This window comes from Ursus arctos, unplaced genomic scaffold (assembly GCF_023065955.2).
Source record: "Ursus arctos isolate Adak ecotype North America unplaced genomic scaffold, UrsArc2.0 scaffold_6, whole genome shotgun sequence".
NCBI lineage: Eukaryota > Metazoa > Chordata > Mammalia > Carnivora > Ursidae > Ursus > Ursus arctos.
In genome coordinates this window covers 77,530,989-77,550,499 of record NW_026623078.1, presented here as the reverse complement: position 1 = coordinate 77,550,499, position 19,511 = coordinate 77,530,989, and the positions used below count along the sequence as shown (strand labels likewise).

At 48.8% G+C, this 19,511-nt stretch overlaps 1 protein-coding gene across 1 annotated transcript in view; it reads left to right on the top strand.

Moving 5' to 3' along the window:
* KCNQ3 (potassium voltage-gated channel subfamily Q member 3) overlaps window positions 1-19,511 on the top strand; it is a 283,027-nt gene that overhangs the window by 255,507 nt on the left and 8,009 nt on the right. Inside the window, exons 9-11 of the mRNA XM_026495394.4 lie at window positions 1,984-2,010; window positions 16,859-17,061; window positions 17,902-18,004. Coding sequence (XP_026351179.2) covers window positions 1,984-2,010; window positions 16,859-17,061; window positions 17,902-18,004 — 333 coding nt within the window. The remainder of the gene's footprint in view (window positions 1-1,983; window positions 2,011-16,858; window positions 17,062-17,901; window positions 18,005-19,511) is intronic.

Sequence of the window (19,511 nt, the reverse complement as noted above, 5' to 3'; positions counted from 1 at the left end):
CGAATGTAGTCTGGGAAACCACCGTTCGTGATAACAGGGCTGAAACCCTCTGTCTGGAATGTAGTTACAAATCTTTTATGAACCTCTCTTATGGGCGAGGCACTGTGTTTGGCACTGGGGACATAACAGTGAACAGAAAGGGGTCAACTCTGCTGGTCCTGTGACAAGGGTGACCGAGACGTGGACAGGGAAGTGCGCCCTGGATGTCTGTCTCTCGGAGTTTGTTGGAGCTTTGCTGCAGCAGTCTCAGCGGGGCAGTGGGCATAGAAGCCAGCTTGCAAGGACCAAAGAGTGATGTGGAACTGAGCACGTGGGGACAGCAAGTGCAGGTGCCAGCTGGAGTGGAATGTGGGGCCAGGGATCTTGCCTTGACCAAAAGGGTCTAGTAGGGAGGGATCAATGGGGATGCAGTGGGGAGGGGAGAGACTGGAGAAGAGAGCAGTGCAGAGGGAAGGGTTCTGAAGCATGAGTGGAGGAGCGGCGTCAGGGGCGTAGACCCTGCATCTGTGTGTGCAGAAGGGAAGCAGAATGGGCAGGGCCAAGTGTTTGAGGTTACCGACTTGGTGGCGGAACACGGGGCAGATCTCTCTCCGTGAGAAGTGAGTCAAGGTCAGAGCCTGGGAGGGAAGGGAGAGGTGGGGAGTGTGGTGATAGAGAAGGCATGGAACCCTTGGAGAGTGAGAAAGGAAATGGGTGGGGAGGCTCTATCTCTTTAACACTGCTCCCCATGGTGCCCCTGTGCAGGTCCTGCCCTCGCCCAACCCCCACCTTTTCCCTCTCCTCTCAGTGCTTTCCCTACTTCCAGAGTCAGACATCCAGAGAATTCTAGAAAAGCGGAGTGTTTTCTGTGCACATGCTACAGGTAGAGAGATGAGCCCAGAGGATGTGTGACCCCTCCAAGGCCACCTGGGATTAGAGATGGAGCTGACCCATGAGCTGGAACCCCCCCCCAGCTGGTCCCTCTGCTTCTCTACCATGATGCCTCGCACCCCATTTCTCCTACCCCCAGATCCCAGGGACAGGCCACTCGTGCAGCATTTATTGTGCATTTCCCATGTGCCAGGGTACAGGATGCTCAGATTTCAGAGCCGAAAACAACAGAAGCCCTGCGCCAAGCAGCTCAGAGACCATCATATGATTGTACAACTGTGTGATCAGAATCCAGTCCCACGTGTGAAGAGATTAGCTCAGCCTAGACCCTGGGGATTTGGATAACAAACTCCAGGAGGGGCCCCTCCAGCTGGAACTTAAAGGAAGAGCAACACCGTTCCGGGCAGAACCTGGGCAAAGGCTCAGTGTCTGGAATGTGTGCATACCACTTGTGGTTAGGAAGGTGGGCTCTGGAGCCAGATCACCTGGGTTCGAATCCTGACTCTGCTACTTCCTAACTGTGAAACCTTGAGCAACATTCTTAACCTCTCTGTGCCTCAGTTTTGTCATCAGGAAAATGGGAACAATAATACGCCTTCCCTCATAGAGTTGTTATGAGGATTAAGTGAGCTAATCCATCAAAAGAACCGAAAATAGTATCTGCCTAATAATTATTGCTCAATAAATATTAGCGAAGATGGGGATGACGTCAACTATGATAACGTGGTGACAGAGTGACAGGGGGTGTGGCACTAAGTGATGAACTTTCTGATTTCCTGATCTGTCCCCGCTACTAAACGAATCCCTTGAGCCCCGCATGAGGCCCGGGCCAGAGCAGGTGCTCTGTGGGTGCCATTCTGTGGGTGAGTAAATGAATGAATGGCTGGGAAGAACCCTGAGAACTTAGAGCCAAGCCTTTGCGGTGGGGCCTGGGGTCTGGCTGGAGAAAGTCGGCTCATTCACTGGTTCCCCTGCGGACTCACCATCTCCCCCTAGAGCTCCACTGCGCGCCTTCATTTCATCAAGAGATGTTTTGGGGCCCATTGTGGGAGAGGCGAAGCTGTTCATGCAATTTATACTTTCTTTATGGTTTTCTTTCTCATCCCCTCTTAGGAAAGACCAGCTGGAGGCAGCAGCCAGGTATGTGTCTGATCATGAATTCCCTTCTTCCCACCACCATGTCGGGACAGAGGGGCCAGTTCTGTATGGCTTGGGGACCCTGGGTGCAAGCTGGTCACGAGCTCGAGTTTGGGGCTCACTGCTGTTGCTGACCGCCATATTCCTCTGCCATTTTCATGTGAATTTACACAAGGACAACTCAGTTGTGATCATAGCTACAGCCACTGGGTGAGGAGGATGGGGTTCTGTGCCTGGAAGCCTTACATATGTTGTCTCACTTGGTCCTCAAAGCCACAGTGTAAGACCGTCCCTAGTACCCCCATTTGTAGACTGAGATTGAGGCTCTGAGTTCTGAGTTATCCCCCTTGCGTCACACAGCTACCAAGTGACAAGACCAAAATTCCAACTCCAGCCTGAATATGAAGACCACGTTATTTCCATTATGTATTGCTTCCTTTGCTTCTCGGGTTCGCAGATGACTGCTCAAAAAGTGAATTGAGATGATCGTTCATGATCCCTCGTAAACCCCAGCTCACCCCAGGCTGCTGCAGAGGTGGGGGAGGCTTCTGGCTCCTGAGCACTTCTGTGTCCCTCCCTTCTCTCTCCCTCTCAAGAAGATGTCACCATATCAGGGAGATTACGGCCCCTACTCAAGATTATAAAGAAAAACCATCTCTCACCAACATCAGTTTATTTATATATTTATAATTATAAACCTAGATGTAATTTAATCTCTTATGTTGAGAAACGCCTTGTGAGGTCTTGCAGTCTGTCTCCTGGACACTAGGCTCAACTGCTGTCCTTCTAGAGCTGACGGAATTCGGGTGGAGGGGGTGGCACATTATAGGGGCCACATTATAGGGGAACCACTTTGGACAGTGGCCTTTGGGAGGCTGGGTCCAATCCTCTTGAACGGGGTCCATGATGCCCCATCCCATCTGTAATCCCTCTCGGAAGAAACAGTCGCAGACACACCAGTTAACCCACACGCGGAAGCAGAGTTCAGACGTTCTGCTTCCTCCGTGTGTGTCTTCAGATGGATGGAGCGTTTCTTGCCTGGACCCAGTTTGCACTGTAGGGGCGGCACTTGGGGCTAGCATAGAGGGAGGCCGAATGACTGACAATGACAACATCAGGGGACATTTGTCATCAAAGAACCTGCAGCAGCTTACAGAGGCAGAGCGGGAAGACCCCTCAGATAGCCTCCCCCAGAGACACCTGTCGAAACCAACGTGCTGTTCGTAGAAGAGGGCAGATTCACCCCAAACCCAGAGCCCGTGAGCCCAGGGTTACACAGACTAAGTCTCTAAGACTCCCAGAGGGGTACGTTGTCCTCTCCTTCTCTCGTGACCCACAGGGTCTTCAAACATGCAGGTGATGACACTGTAATCTCATCTACTTGAGAGCCTTTTCTATGCAGACATGAACAAAATTCAGCCCAGCCGGAATATTTGTGCAAAATACCACGTGTGCACAGGATCGTGCGCTCCCGGCTTACCTGGAGCCTGGGGAGAGGCATTCTGAGGCTTTGTTCCTCCAGTTTCCAGAAAGGGGCTGTCCAGAATGTCAGCAATTTCCTCATGCCCCTCTCAAGAACGCTCTGCTCTGCCCGGGGTGCAGAGGGAAAGCACGTTTCATGATTTCTCAGGGTCAGAGTTGCCAGCGATTTGCTGGCTCATCCTTCCCCGGGAGGAAGAACAAGGTCCGTTACATAAGCCACATGGCCTCCCTCGTCCAGGCTCTGGTGCGGTATTTTGGGTTTGTACAGCAAACAGGTTGGCTGATGGATTGGCAGGTGAGATACCAGGTGTGATTTTAGCGGCAAAGCCAGGAGGCGGGGCGTGAGACCTGGAGAACATTCTGGGGGAACCATCGACAGGCATCATCAGTTCCTTTAGCCAGGAGGGCAGGGAGCAAGGCTAGAGAACGATGAGCAGCATACACGGGCGTTAGGTGAATCCTTGCAGATGGACATTTTACACCTTTGTATTAACTTCTTCAACAGGCTGCCAGCTAACTGGTGTCTCGGTCTTACTTGCGATTTTTTCTAAATAGCCAGAATCAGATTGGAGTTCATCTCACTGACCCCTCCAAGCGTAGGCGGTCCACACCTCTGTTCATGTGTCGAACTGAGGAAAGTGGTCTATTCTCTGTGACTTGACATATCTCGGTTCTCTGATGGGGTAAGAAAAAGAAATTTTGTCAGCTTATTGGCAAGAGCTCAAGCCCATCGTTGTTGTTAAAGCTGTGGCTTGGCCTCACGCACCCCTAAAGGTCAATAGAGAGATGAGCTGCTTTCGTGCCGAGGACAGGGCTGTGTTGACGCTTTGGGGAACTTAGGCCCCGCTGACTTCCTACGGTGGCTGGGAGGTGGGCTTTTGTCATCTTCTGCTTCTCCGGATCTGTGGTTCTGAGGCTAATCAGAAGGGACAGAGCCAGCTTCTCTTGTGCACTTACTAGGACCCGAGTGCTTTTCCTAGGTCGTCTTAATTCTTCTAAAGGCAGAGGCAACCGACATACACACCCTCATCCGTTCTTACCCCTCATGGTGCCCTGGGGTAGGACTCAGCACTTCCCTGTAAAGCCTTTGTTCTGTGTATAGTCAAAACTTTAAGTTCTCTCCTCCTCTCTAGACCATGAGCTAACACTGGGCCTGAAGTATAGGGTGAACCCCCCAAATATTTGCTAACTTAATGAAGGAGGTTCTCTACCATCACTTGACTTGTGTGAAATTGAGCTCAAGCATTTAGTTAACTTACACCTTCGCCAAGCACAGAAGTTGCCAAAGTGGGGATTTCAAGTTCGGGTCGGTCTGACTGAACCGGATCATATCAGGCTGAGTCCCCCTGCAGCACGGGTGATTACCATGCCCTCCTTGTCCCCAGGGGTAGAGAGTGAGCTCGGTTAGTCTGAAGACCCATGAACTTGGCTCTTGTTCTCTCTCGGCCAGGAACTCTCAGATCACATCTTCATACAGCTCATGCTTTCACTTCGTTCGAAACTCTGCCTAAGGTCACCTCCCGAGAGAGACCGTCTCTGACCCTCTGCCTGCACCCCATCAGTCTCTGTGCCCTTGATCCTACTTCATTTTCATTGTTAGCATTGATGATTATCTGACATGTTATGTATTTGCTTCTTGTTGCCTTCCATACTAGGTAGAATGCCTCCGAGGGGCTGTTTTGTCCACTGTGTTATGTCCAGAACCTAAAACAGTGCTTTGGAACACAGCCTGACACTTGGTTAGCTTTCAGTAGATAGTAACTTACTAACAAAGTGGGTGGGCATGTGGATGGACGGATGGATGGATGGATGGTTGGATGCATGGATGGAGGGACAAACTCTCATTCTACAAGTGTCATAAACCCAACTTAAACTACCTTGGACTAAGAAAGATGTAATGGCTCTCATAGCCACCCATCAGGGTGAGATCCCCAGGAAACAAGGAACGGGATTCGTCTAGGATTTCTCTTTTCCTCTCTCGTCTCTACTCTCCTTCCCGATTTCATTCATTCTCACTGACTTTCTGCATACACATGAAGGTGTGGAGGCAAGCATCCCGTGATCACGTATTTTTCCTTCCTTCCCTATCTGTCCTTCACCCAACACCAGTTTGGGAAACCCCAGGGAAGCACTTACAAGGGCCCAATTTGGGTCACATACTCATGTCTTGGACAATGTGTATGGCTCAGAGAGTAAGAGGCCACGACCAGCCACACTCTAGGTCCTGTGTCCACCTGTTAGAGTGAGCAGTGTGCGTTCAAGACGCCATGAGGCCCCCATTAGAATCACTTGGTTGAAGTTGGAGGAATCAGTTCCCCAGTGGAATAGGGTCCTTTCCCCCAGAGAACAGGGGATGGAAACAGAGTAGACAAAAATGACAGCTGCCCATGACAGGCATAAATCCCAGCTGAAATTTTTCAAATGCCTAAAAATGTTGCATTAAAGAACATCAACACTAACCCTACTGAGGCTCATCTAATCCATAGATTATACCAGCAAAGACTGATAGTTTATGGAAGCGACGTCATTTTAAACCTCCTTCGCCACTCTTCGGTAGACGTGCAGCAGGGCCGATAATTAGAGGCATTTGTTTGAGAGGAAATAGTGTTTTTGTGCATTTTCAAAACAGGTAACCGTCTTGACAGTAACGGCTTGCTTGAGCCATATTGTTTACTTTGTATTTTCAAACAATTCCATCTTAACGGCAGCATCCGGGACTCTTCTGTTCTGTATCTATCTTGGGAGAGAGGAGATATTCATCCCAGGCTGCTTCTTTATCTCCGATCTCATTGCTACGTCCTCCCCTTCACAGAGCGCTCCCCTTTAGTGGGAGATCATTCTCTGGGTCAAAAAATTTATGTATAATAACAATAATTTATAAAGAATACTTCCTGTTTGCCAGGTATAATTCTAAACACATCTAGCCATCATAGCCGCCTTAATGGGGAAGATACTACTTTGAACCCCTATTTTACAGATGAGAAAACTGAGGTTCAGAGAGCTAAGTGATTTGCACAGGATCCTGCAGCTAGACAGTGGTGAGAACAAAAGTTGATCTGATTGGGTTAGCACCATGGTGTGTGGGTCCAGCCACCGTGCTGGTCGTCATAGTTGTCGGGGACAGTTAGGTAACTACAGTCAGTCGCCGTGGGCGTCCCCTTTTGCTTGTTTGGTTTTCTTCTGCATCTCCTTGGCTCCCTGTAGCTGGAGTCCCTGCCATGAGAGGAGGCTGTGCGGAGGCAGGGAAAGGCACAGAGCCAGGATCTGTGCAGAGTGAAGGAGCATTTGGTCAGACACTGTAATTCACACTTTACCTTCTCCCTGTGACACTGGCCACCTGAAATTGATCTCACAGGGTGACGGATGATGTTGGCAATAAGTCTCCTTCCGTGCCCTGGAATCGACGCCTGTTAAGGGTGTGCAGGAATTTAGAGATTAATCCAATCCCCCAATTTTACTGATGAGAAAATTGTTGCCCAGAGCAAAATAAGAGTGTTGGACACAATTCTATAGCTATTAATGTTCTGTCCTGCCAGGCAGACCCTGCAACACTGGTCCAGCCTGCAGAGTAGCTGAGATGTAGGGGTAGGATTTGGACCAATTTGGTTTAGCTTCACGGTGATGGATCCCCAACAGGTCCTGAGAGCTTAGTCTCAATTTTTCTTTTGGAATATGGGGGACACCTATTTATAGCACCCCCTTCCCTCCGAATTATGAGCTAACTGAGAAATAGGAGTCAGAAACAGATCAAAATATAGGCCATATTTGCTGCGTAAGGCAGGATTGGCTCTGGGAGCACCAGTGAGTATCCTAACACTTCCCACCAAGTTTGGCCCTTAGACCAGCACACGAAGCAGACACTCACTCTCCCTGCCAGATACCTGGGGCCATGGCTTGTCTGAGCCCTTGGGACACTGAGAGCCAGAGACAGGCCATGTGTGTCCTTGAAGACAGAACCGACCTTTAATATGGAAGCTCGCCCAATCAAGAAGATGGGTCCATAGAACATGTTAATCAGATAATTCACCTCCTTCCACGGGGAGAAGCCAGTAGAGGGCTGGGGGTTTCTTCTCAATTCTTCTAGGAGTATGGAAATTCCATTTTATGACTTTGCAAGAATATGAAAAAAGATGGTCCTCCCTACCCTTCATGAAGCCTCCCGTCGACTCAGGACACACCATTCCTTAGCACTCAAAACTGTGTCACAGCTCTCCGGCGTGGTTCCATCAGTCCGAAAAGAGTACTCAGTGAACCCACTATGCCCTCGTTGTGTGCTGCCTTAGTTTCCCCAGGACTGCCATCACACATTACCACAAACTGGGTGACTCCAATCAACAGAAGTTCACTCTCTCACCATTCTGGAGGCTGGACATCTGAAATCAAGATGTCAGAGCCGTATCCCTCCAATGGCTGTAGGGAAGAACCCTTCCTTGCCTCCTCCTGGCTTCTGGTGGTTGTGGGTAATCCTTGGCATTCCTTGGCCTCGTGGACCCATCGCTCCATTATCTGCCTCTATTTGCAGATATTTGTCTTTCCTCTTCTTCCCTCTGTGTGAGTCTGTGTCTCTGTACCCAAACCTCCCTCTCCTTTCTCTTATGAAGGCACCAGTCATTGCACTAAGAGCTCACCCTATTCCAGTATGCGCACATCTCAACTTGATTACATCCACAAAGCCTCTATTCCCAAATAAGGTCACATTTATAGCTCTCAGGTCAGGGCTTGAGCATATCTTTTGGGAAACACGTTTCAACCTTCCACATTTGCCAAAGGCAAGCACGATTGGTTTGCATATGTGGTGGGAAGCTGTCTGAGCAGGTCCAGGGGACATGACTATGAGAGAAACATTTATAAGGTTTCCATTTCAGCATCTGCTACACAGATGAAGACCCAGGGACTCAGCAAGGTGAAAGAACGCACACAAATCTCCTCCCAAACCACACAAATAGTATTGGACCCTACATCTACCTGGCTCCCACCGGAACTGTGGTCCTCTCTCCTCTTTAACCAGGGACTAAAAATAACCAGGTGGTGGAATTAGGAGGTAGTCATAGCAACAAGAGCTGAGAACAGACTCCAGAAGTAGACCATTAGACCTCAATGCATGGCTGCCCTATTACTAGCTGAGTTCTTGGGCAACTCAAGCAGCCTCTCATGTCCTCATGTTCTCATCTGTGAAGTGGGGATGGCAATAGGAACAACCTTCTAGGCTGCTTGGAATGATACCCGTGGCCCGGTACAAAGTGCATTCTCACTAGAGGTTAGTGCTGGGCCACTGATATGTTCTTCATACATGCGATTTGGATTCACGGAGAAAATAATTCTTCTAGGAGAGCAGTGGAGAGTAGTGCATTGTTCCTCACTCACATTAGTGTGTGAGTCTGTGTGTCCTCTGAGCACTGGCTATAAATGGCCTGGAATCATGCTCCCAGATTCCCAGATTCGCTGGATCAGAGGAATTTCAAGTAAGCCATTGGCTCAGCTACCTTTGCGAACGTGTCCGGAGAAAAGAGGACCAGATTAACACATCAGGGTTATTTTCAAGTCATGAAGCTGTTTCTGTAGCCCAGCAGCCAGTCCAGTCACGATCCTGCCTCCTCATCCCTGCTTTATCTGCCCCCGTCTTTCCTCGACCCAGACAGTCCCTTAGAAACCAGCACTTACCTGGCCTAGCCTCATGGCTAGAAGGTGGAGGTCGGACTCGGGGAGCACTAAGCCACTTCAGGACCTGTGTGCTATGAGCCTGTGGCCGCATCAGCAGAACTGGGCCCATGTTATGTTGCTGCATTAGACACTAAGAGTTATGGGTCACTTTTAAGAATTTTGACTGCATGCTCTTGGACACATTGCCAAACCTCCGTGCCTCCGTTTCCCCATCAATATGATAGTTACGGTGAGAGTACCTACCTCCCGGGCCTGTTGTAAGAATTAGATGCTTAGAATAGAGCCTTACCCATGACAAGTACTACACAGGGTTTCCTTTAATCATGATCACTATTATTATCCTGATTGGCACCCACACTTCTAGGCTTTTCTACAACAGCCTAGTCGCCAGTCTTTTCTACATAGCGCAGGTCCGGCTTAGGAGTCACATCAACATAGGTTTGAATCCTAGCTTTGCGAGACTTTTCTCTTCCCTCTCACCCTCCCTCCTTCTTTCCTTCCTTCCTTTCTTTAAGGGCCCTGGAGATTCCCAGAAAATAGGACCTCATAGTCTGGTGGGGAGGCGGATGTGTCGATGGAAGAAGAACAGTGCAGTGTGGAGGGTGCTGGTATGGAAATGTTACTGACACAGGGGTAGAGAGAACAAAGAAAGAAGGGAACTCTGAGTTCTGCCTGTAGCCGGAGATCAGGAAAGGATGCACAGAGGCACTTTGCTTTAGTCTGTCAAGGACTGAGTAGCTTTTCACTGGGCTAAGGGATGGAGTAAGACCCTAATTTTGTCACTTCCTCCTTCATGCTTTCAGCCTTCAAACTAACAAACACTGCGTGCCTAGGCCTTCAAACTAACAAACACTGCGTGCCTAGGCCCTAATTTTGTCACTTCCTCCTTCATGCTTTCAGCCTTCAAACTAACAAACACTCTCCACAGGCCACCTCTTTCTATCTGAGAAATCCCTAGGAATGCCAGTGCAATAAAGAATAGCATGCAGATGTCCCAAGGAAAATGCACAAAACGCCTAAATCAATTCTTCATTTCTGGATAGGGAAATTTATTTCGTAGCTAGAAACAAAGGATATGAGTGATTTGATTCTCCCAGCTCTACTGCGAACAATGTGAGAGCCTAGAGAAATCATGATTGTCTTCCTCAACATTGATGCCATTAATGGAGGGCCTGTCAAGTTCCAGTCCCTGACACCTGCTGTATCTTCGCTGTCATCTAATCCCCAGTTAAGGTTTCCTACTTGATTAAAAAGAAACAGAGTTAAGACAGCAATTTGCATGCATAGTCTTTTCTCAGAGAGAAAAAATAGGACACCAAAGCCTCAAAGGTTTGGCACATGGATGATGACAGGTTGACAGGTGTTTTGTTTTTTGAGTTTTTCTGGTTGTTTGTTTTCTTTCTCTCTTTGCCTTCTCAGTCTTTTTTGGGGCAGACTGTGGTGCTAAAGGAGGCTTCTAAAAGAGGATCGCATGTCTTGTGTAAGGCCCCACCCTTTCCATCTGGAAATATTGAAGGATGAAAGCATGAAGGAGAGAAGGGACAAACTTAAGGCTTTAGCCCCTGGAGGTGGGATTGGCTGCTCTGTGCTGATCACTCAGTCTGTGCTGATGGGGCTCTCACAACGAATAACACAAGACAGGTTGACCTCTTCTTCCAAAAGACTCTTCTCTTGGCTGCAGTGACCCTGTACTCTTGGTGTGTTCACCATCCATCCATCCCTCATCCATCCATCCATCCATCCGTCCATCCATCCATCCATCCTCTTATCCAATTATTTGTGAAGACCCTTCTGTGTCCAGAAACCATTGTAGGGATTGTAGCTACAGAGAAGAAAGACAAGGTCCACACAAGTATACTTAACAGGATGCCTCTCGGTCTTCCTTCCTAACACCCACTCATTTGTGCCATTAGAAACCGAGCAGTGCCGCCTTACCCATCTCTTTCCCTCACGACCCGCATGGAGTCCATCGGGGAAGACTCTGGTGATTCTACTCCAACGTATAAGTCAAAGTCTAGTCTGCTCCCACCATGACCACCCTGGTCCAGACCACCGGTATGTCTTCCTTGGAAAACTTCAGGGACTTCTCATCGGTCTTTTTGGTCCGCCTTCCCCTCCAATCCACGACCAAGCAGCCACTATGTTCTATTTTATTTTTAATTTTTGATTGTAGTATGATATACATAACAAAAAAATCGTCAGCTTAACCCCTTTCGAGTATATAGTGTTAATATATATGCAAGTATATATTCAAGTTCAAGTGTATATTTACATTATTGTGCAGCTAATCTCCAGAACTCCTTCATCTTGTAAAACTGAAACTCCGTGCCCATTAAAAACAACTCCTCATTTTCTGCTCCCCCCAGCCCCTGGCAACCACCATTCTACTTCCTGTCTCTATGAATTTGACTACCCCAGTGACCTCATATAAGCGGAATCATATACTATTTGTCTTTTCGTTACTAGCTTATTTCACTTTACATGATGTTTTCAAGATGAATTGCAGCATGTGTCCAAATTTCCTTCCTTTTGAAGGCTGAGTAATATTCCACCATGTGGATGGACCATATTTTGTTTATCCATTCATTCTTTAATGAACTTTGGAGTTGTTTCCACCTTCTGGCATTGGGACTAGCAATGCTGTGAACATGGGTGTTCTTTTTAAAATGCAAAGTTGGTGTGCTCTCCCCTTCTTAAAAGTCTTAGTGTCCTCCAGGTGCCCTTAAAATCAAACAGAAATTTCTATTTTCTATTCTTAATTCTAAATCCTAATTCTAGAATCCCTGATGATCTGGGCTCTGACCTCACCTTGTGCCACTCTGCCCTTAACGGTCTGGTCATGTGTCCCCCTTCTGTTACACAAATGCAGTGCTCACGCCCCTTGCACCCAAGTGTGATTCTTCTGCCCAGGGAATGTGCACCCCTTTTCTTTGAGGTCTGGCTTCTTCTCACCCATTAGGTCTTAGCTTCCCCATCCGGACCACCATCATTTTGATCCCTGGCTATGGAGACTGGCCGCTTAATTGGTCTTCCCATCGACCCAAGAGGCCTTTCCTTACCACTCCACCAAAGTCAACCTCCTGTTACACTCCATGATTGCACTTTCTTTGCTTCCTGGTTCGATTTCTAGCAATCTATGCATCTGTTTGCTTATTGTATGTCTTCCCGACCTCATCATAAGCTCACTGGAGGCTGAAAACCATGTCTATTTCCGTCACTACTATATCCTCAGCAGTCACCAAGAGCCTAGCATTTACATGGTGTAGAACACGTTCTTGTTGAATAAATAAATAGCCTCAGCTTGACTTTACAGGTGGAAAAACCTAAATCAGAAGGAGCTAATGACTTAAAGTTGAAACGTTAACTGCAGAGCAGAGGTTTGAATGCAGGTGCTTACTTCAAAATCTAGTCTTTCCACCACACGGCACTCCCTCTTTCAGCTGAGGTTGGATGCATTTTATTTACAGAAGATCACATATTGTATTCCTTCATTCATTCAACATCCAGATAATGCTTTCAGTGCTTACAACATGCCAGGTGCTGCGTTAGATGCCGGATAATTGACCAAAGTATGGTTTGCAGACAAATAGCTTACCTTTTAGTTTCTTGGACTCAACAACATGGGCATTTGGCGTGGGATCATTTTTCGCTGTCAGGGGCTTTCCTGTGTGTTGGTAGGATGTCTACCAGCATCTCTGGCCCTGACTCGCCAGAGGCCAAAAGCACTTGCCAAGTTATGTCAATCAGACTGACTCCAGACTTTGCCAGATGTCCACTGGCAAAGTTGTCTCTTTTGAGAACAAATGCTTTGATGTGAGAGAGTCCCTAGTAAGTCGAAGATTTCATTATGGTGGCCAAGTGCCCATGGTGACAAAAGGTCTGCAGAATGTACAATGAATGGGTAAGTAATTAGATTGTGAAGGGAAGTGAGCCTTGGGGCTGATGCTTGGACCAAGTTTTAGATGAAAAGTCAGAGTCATTTAGATAAAAGAAGGGGCGAAGGTTTTCCTGGGTACAGGTCATGGCATATGCAATGGTGCGGAAGGGTGAGTGTCAGGGAACTGAGTAGAGTTGAGCGTGGCTGGAGTGACCCAAGGCGGGAGTCCAGGGCAAAGGCTGTCTCTGCCAGGCCAAATTTTACTTCTTGATTTTACTTTCCTGTCTCCAGTCTATTTCCAGTTTTACAATTCACATTTGAAAATTGTTTGTCCGCACTTGATAAATCAGGGGCCCTGGCTACCAAAAAAAAATCAGATGTCAGCCCAAGGAAGGCTTTGCTTGCAAGACCTGTAGAACCCTCCAAGCACAAGACCTCAGTGATGTGCTAGAAATCCACATGGAGAAGGGCAGAAATGGGATTGGGTTTCAGGAGTGAACTTTGTCTGACATCTGATTATCCTCTGGGGTCTTGGATTTCGAGCATCACAATTAAGAAGTAAGCTGATCACCCGCTTTGCTGGAGGAAGAATTCCATAAGCCTCTTAGGTGTGATGGCTGGGAGTAATTCAGATCTGAGGTTTCTGACTTGTGCCTGACGTCTCTGGGTTCCTAACACCCTTGGAATCTCTCTCTCATAAACCGTCCTCTGCGACCACGGCGTGTCGCGTAAACATAGCCGAAGCAATTCAGACTCTTCGAGTTTGCAATGAAGCACTGAAATGCCAAACAGGCAAATCCTAAATCCCAGCACAGATAGAACCAAGAGGGCCCTGTCATTAACTTCCTAACTCCCCAGGAGGTTATGCTGAGATTTGCAGTCAGGACAGAGCGGCTGCTGTTACTTTTGTCTTGCTTAGTTGATCTGAAATTAAGCTCCACATAGACTTATATCCTGCTGAGGTCAAGTTCAGTGACAATGGTGAGTGTGTGAGACCGGCATTAGGAAGCACTGTAAAATAATATATAAATCCCCAGAACTTATCTCAGTTCATTTAAATTAAAAAAAACTTATTTTGTGGCTCAGGAAATTTTATCCATCCTTTACACACATGCCGCTAGCCCTCTCCTGCTTCTGCGGGAAGAGGATTATTAACCAAGATAATGGTGACAGCCGGCATTTACTGAAGGCTTCTCCAATCCTCGTTCCAGAAGTGGGCTAAGCGCTTTCCACGCATTCCCTCATTTAACTCTCAGAGAGCCCTGAGCGCAGTGAGGGCTGACATCACTGTGCGTGTGAGGAGCTGGGGCCAGAGAGAGTGACTTCTGTGTCCTGGGTCACGTGTTCCTCAGGACCTTACCCCTCAGGGCTGGGATTGCCCCAAAGGTCATGATTTTCACGGCCACCCTGAACTTGGGGATGTGCTGGGGAAGGGTGGGTCGGGGGCTCAAAGATAACCAGGCAGAGTCTTTGCTTTGCTGGGATTGCACGTTCCAGTGGGGGGGGGGGACTGGGGTGGGGAGCAGACATGGAAACATACGGTCTACACACGGTGTGTGAGTGTGACAGAGAAAACTGCAGCATGTCTTTGGAAGACATGGACAGCCCCTGATTTCTGGGGACGGGGGGAAGGGGTGCTCAGGCTGTTGTAAAGGTCGAGAGCGATGAGGTGGGCTGAGAAGGCAGGGCTCATGGCAGCTGGAGAGCTGGGCGTGCAGGTGGGAGCTCGGGGCCGGCAGAGGCTTGGTGCACATGGAAGGACACAACCTCTGGGTGATCTAGCAAGACACAGGAGGCAGGGGCCAAGAAGAAGCAGACCTGAGGAGAGACTGTCCTAAAGTCCCCTTTCTACTGAACTCACGCGTAGGAAAGCCTTCTTTCTGTTCAGTCGACTTCCTGCCTTGTGCAGGACTTCAAGCCCGTGAACCCTGATACAGTTCTCTGTCCTAGCAGTCGTTCTTCTAGAACTGGTCGGGAAAGCCACTCTGAAAATGTTGTCTTTGGCACAGGGAGGATAAAGCCATCGGAGTACTAGAGTTTTCCGGAATGTACTCTGGGCAGGTTATTCGTGTAACGGTGCTGGGTGGGAGAGAACAGTTCAGAGGGAGCCAGGAGTAATGCCTGCACAGCCACACGTTCATTCCCTTAGTTATTAACCACATGCGTCCTAGTGCCTTCTCTGTGCCAGGCCGAGGCAGGGAACGTTGCAGATGTTGTCATGTGTAATGTCTGCACGACTCTACACAGCAGGTGCTTTAGGCCCACTGACCGTTCAGGCCCCGGTGCTCAGAGAGCGTGGGGCACCTGCTCTGCAGGGGGAGGGTTCCACCCCCCTCCGCGGCTCCAGCCCGCGCGACCTCCCCACTGCACCTCGCCACAGAGACGCCAGCAGCTTCTGGCAGGAAGCACGTGGCTGCGATCACCCGACACGCTCCTTAGAAAGACTAAATCAGCTCGGGCCAATGCAGACCTGCTTCCACAGCCCATATTCATCAGCTCACCCGTTCATTCCACAAGCACGTGGTGCACTACTATGTGCCAAGCCCTGTGTGAGGTAACGAGAGGAAGCCACTGAGTCGAGAGTGTCTCGATGTATGAAAACTAGCCGCGTGGCTTTTCTCTGGTATGTTCCATCCAAAGAGGGCCTTGTTCCTCATGCCCCAGGCTTGAGAAATAGAGGGAAGAAGTTAATATTTATCGAACACCTATTGTGTGCCAGGCTTTATGCCAAATCCTTGGCAAACATCATCTCCTTGCAACCGGGCGAAGTGGAGAGTGGGCCCCCCTATTTTAAAGATGAGGGACCTGCGGCTCAGAAAGTACATGGATTTGCCCAAGGTCACCTGCATGGCCAGGGGTGGACCGGGACACAAATTCTGTGCCAGGGCTACTTTATGTTGGACTTACCAGCATTTTTTTGTGCCAAGAACACTTTTGGCCGTGTGATGAAGCCCAGGGACCCTTTCTCAGAATCACAATCTCGAATTCACACGTAAAACGCCTAAGCTTACAAAAGAAAGTGATTGTATTGATAACTATCAAAACATTGAAACATTTGAGATGCAGTTGTACGTGGGCTTCTCCGTGATGGATTTAAAGACCTGTGGCCAGTCAGAATACTACCATCATTTGGAAACAGCTATGAGCACAGCAATCCCCGGAGATAACGGGATCTAAAATGCCTTGTGATTTCTGTTGTGGAAGACACAGGATAAGACTGGGGCTTGAGGGTGTTACTAGGGTTTATTACCTACATTCGTCATTGAAAGTTATGCTAATTTCCGTTAGAAGTTAGTCAAGTAAAGAGGCAATGTTTTTCCCATCCAAGCTCAGGAACCGCCTCCCTCCAAGTTCAATACATGGCCCCTATCTATCCGTAGACATCCGGGTTAGGGTGCCTGCTTTCTGTAATTTATGTCATTCGAGTCTGTTCGAGGAACATTTGAAAGGCTTCTTCTGTGAGAGCTGCTCCCTGGGCACCATGGAGTGGTACAAAGGAAGTTATTGAGGAGACGGGACAGGGGAAGGCAGGAAGCTCGGCCACCTGCCATTGGGAGCTAGGCATCCGATGTCCTCTCTGCCATTTGAGCTCCATGTAAGCATTGGAGAAAAGACAAGTGCAGAGAGGTTAAGAAACGTTCCCACTGTGTCCTAGCTGGTAAACCGCCGAGCCCTGTCCCAGTCCAAGCTGCTAAATCAGCTTTAGTACTGAGGGCACGCCTCCCCTGGTCACATGCGGAGGTCAATGTGTGAGTCTTTATGGAGAGGGACGGGTAATTACGAAAGCCTGCACTCAAGGAGGAAAATTGTTCACTTTTGCTTATTTTGTAGCCAAAAGCTGGGTCTCTTGGATCGGGTTCGCCTTTCTAATCCTCGTGGTAGCAATACTAAAGGAAAGCTATTTACCCCTCTGAATGTAGATGCCATAGAAGAAAGTCCTTCTAAAGAACCAAAGCCTGTGGGCTTAAACAATAAAGAACGTTTCCGCACCGCCTTCCGCATGAAAGCCTACGCTTTCTGGCAGAGCTCCGAAGGTGAGACCTTTCTCGTCCCTCGCTCTGTCCCCTCCACTTCTTCCTGCCCCCCCTCGCCTCCCCACCCTCCCTCCCTGATAGAAGACCTGCCCCATCTGTAGAGCAGCCCATTCCCACCTTCCTGAACCAACTTCGTGCTTCATCCCATGCACCTGTTGGCTGGGGACCCCTGCAATGCTCCCCACAGCGTGGGGAGTGGGGGGCTCCCGAGTTAGCTGTTCTCCGGGCCGGGATCGCCACACTCGTCTGTGCAGACGCCTCCGGGAAGCCTTGGCTCACGGTCTTGTCTCGTAAGGGTGGTCGCATGGAAGTGCACTGCCTTGGAGGTCAACTTGAAGGACAAAGAGGGCCAGGTGCAGAGGGATCTGGAGACCCAGGGGCCTCAGCACCCCTAGGAGGCAGTGGGAGCAATACCTCCGTGTGTCCCTTTTACTTGTGACAAAGGAGGACAGGCAGGGCTCAGAACGTGATCCCACAAGGTCACCAGAGTAGTGACTGACAGCAGGAATCTGGACTCGGGTGTCTGATAACACCACCCACGTGGATGCCCTTTGCTGCCTCTGAGAGGTCACTCAGGAACCCCAAAACTCACATCCCTGCCTTGCTAGCCTTCTCCCCCGTCAACAGTCCTGGACTGTGGGCACCTCTAACTCATGTCTGGAGAATAGGAGGACCTGCTAAGAAGGCCTGAACGGCGTCACAACTAAAGAACACCATATCGTTTCACAAAGTGGGAGCAAAGACTCTGGAGGTTGAGCCTCGAAGGCTCTGACCGAATGGAGTCCCCAAGCCTTTCCAAGTGCTATGGCCTACTGTTTGATATGTGTGTCTCCCTCCCAGATGCTGGGACAGGTGATCCCATGGCGGAAGACAGGGCCTACGGGAATGACTTCCTCATCGAAGAAATGATCCCCACCCTGAAGGCCGCCATCCGAGCCGTCAGGTGAGGCCCCCTCCTCCCCACTGAGGCCAGACCCCAGTTCAGCTCCCGCAGGATATTGGCATTGGGAAGGTGGGTGGAAGCCCCGTCAGGTAACTCGTGAGTCAGGTCCCAGAGTATGGCAATACTAGAACGTGTAGCTGCCTGAAGAAAAATGACTTCTACATTAGCAAGGCATCATGGGTAACTCTTGTTCCCTGGTTTATGAAAATGCTCCCACAGGCTCCTGACAGTATTTCCGATTGTCATGCTCTTGTCTGGCATTGGCCACCATTTATTTTACAGGTCTGGGAGTGAAGGGTATATTGATGTGGAGTTTTCTTTCTTTATACTTCTTACCCATAATAGATCTTATATGTCTCCATCCACCTAGCTCTTTTCAATTTAGCATTTTCAACAACATAGTTATAGGATTGTGCGTGTGTGTGTCAGATGAGACGATAATCTACCCTGGCTATTTTTGTTTTGATTCAGAATTCCACAGGAAAATAAAAATAGGCTTAACAGGAAACTTGGATCAGAAGATGGGCTTATAAGCACTCTACAGCAGTGGCGGTGAATTCTAGAATCTAAGCTGGATTCTCCAAGAACTAGTTGTGACATTTTCAGCAAGATTCCTAGGCAAATTGATCAGGGAAGCACAAGAGGGTTATAATATGTGAGCCTCAGCAGAGCCGTTGACCTGATTTCTCATGACACCACCCGTGCAATGTGACAGAACTACGGTGGGATGAAGCATTACTGCTTAGATTCGTAACTGCTTCAAAGATCTGATTCAAAGAAATAGCGAATGTGAGGGGCGCCTGGGTGGCTCAGTCGGTTAGGTGTCCGACTCTTGATTTTGGCTCAGATTGTGATCTCAGGGTCCTGGGATCGAGCCCCTCATTGGGCTCCATGCTCAGCAGGGAGTCTGCTTGAGGTTCTCTCTCTCCCTCTCCCTCTGCCCCTCCCCCTGTTTGTGCACACACTCTCTCTCTCCCCTCCCCCCTCAAATAATAAGTATATAAAATCTTAAAAAAAAAAAAAAGAAAAGAAAAGAAAAAAGAAAAGACCAGTGAATGAATCTGTGCCAACTTGGAGAGAGGTCTGTGTTGTGACAATCTATGGTCTGGCTTCTGCCTTATTCTTTTTATTTATTTATTTTTTATTTTTTAATTTTTTTTAAAGATTTTATTTATTTGACAGAGATAGAGACAGCCAGCGAGAGAGAGAACACAAGCAGGGGGAGTGGGAGAGGAAGAAGCAGGCTCATAGCAGAGGAGCCTGATGTGGGGCTCGATCCCATAACGCTGGGATCACGCCCTGAGCCGAAGGCAGACGTTCAACCGCTGTGCCACCCAGGCGCCCCTGCCTTGTTCTTTTTAGAATTTTTTTATTGATGCCTTAGTTCAGGGGTTGGCGAACTTTTTCTGTAAAGAGCCAGATAGTAAGTATTTCAGGCTTTGTGGTCCACAGGTGTCTGTTCAAGTACTCAGCTCTGACTCTGCGGTACAAAAGCAGCCCTAGCCGG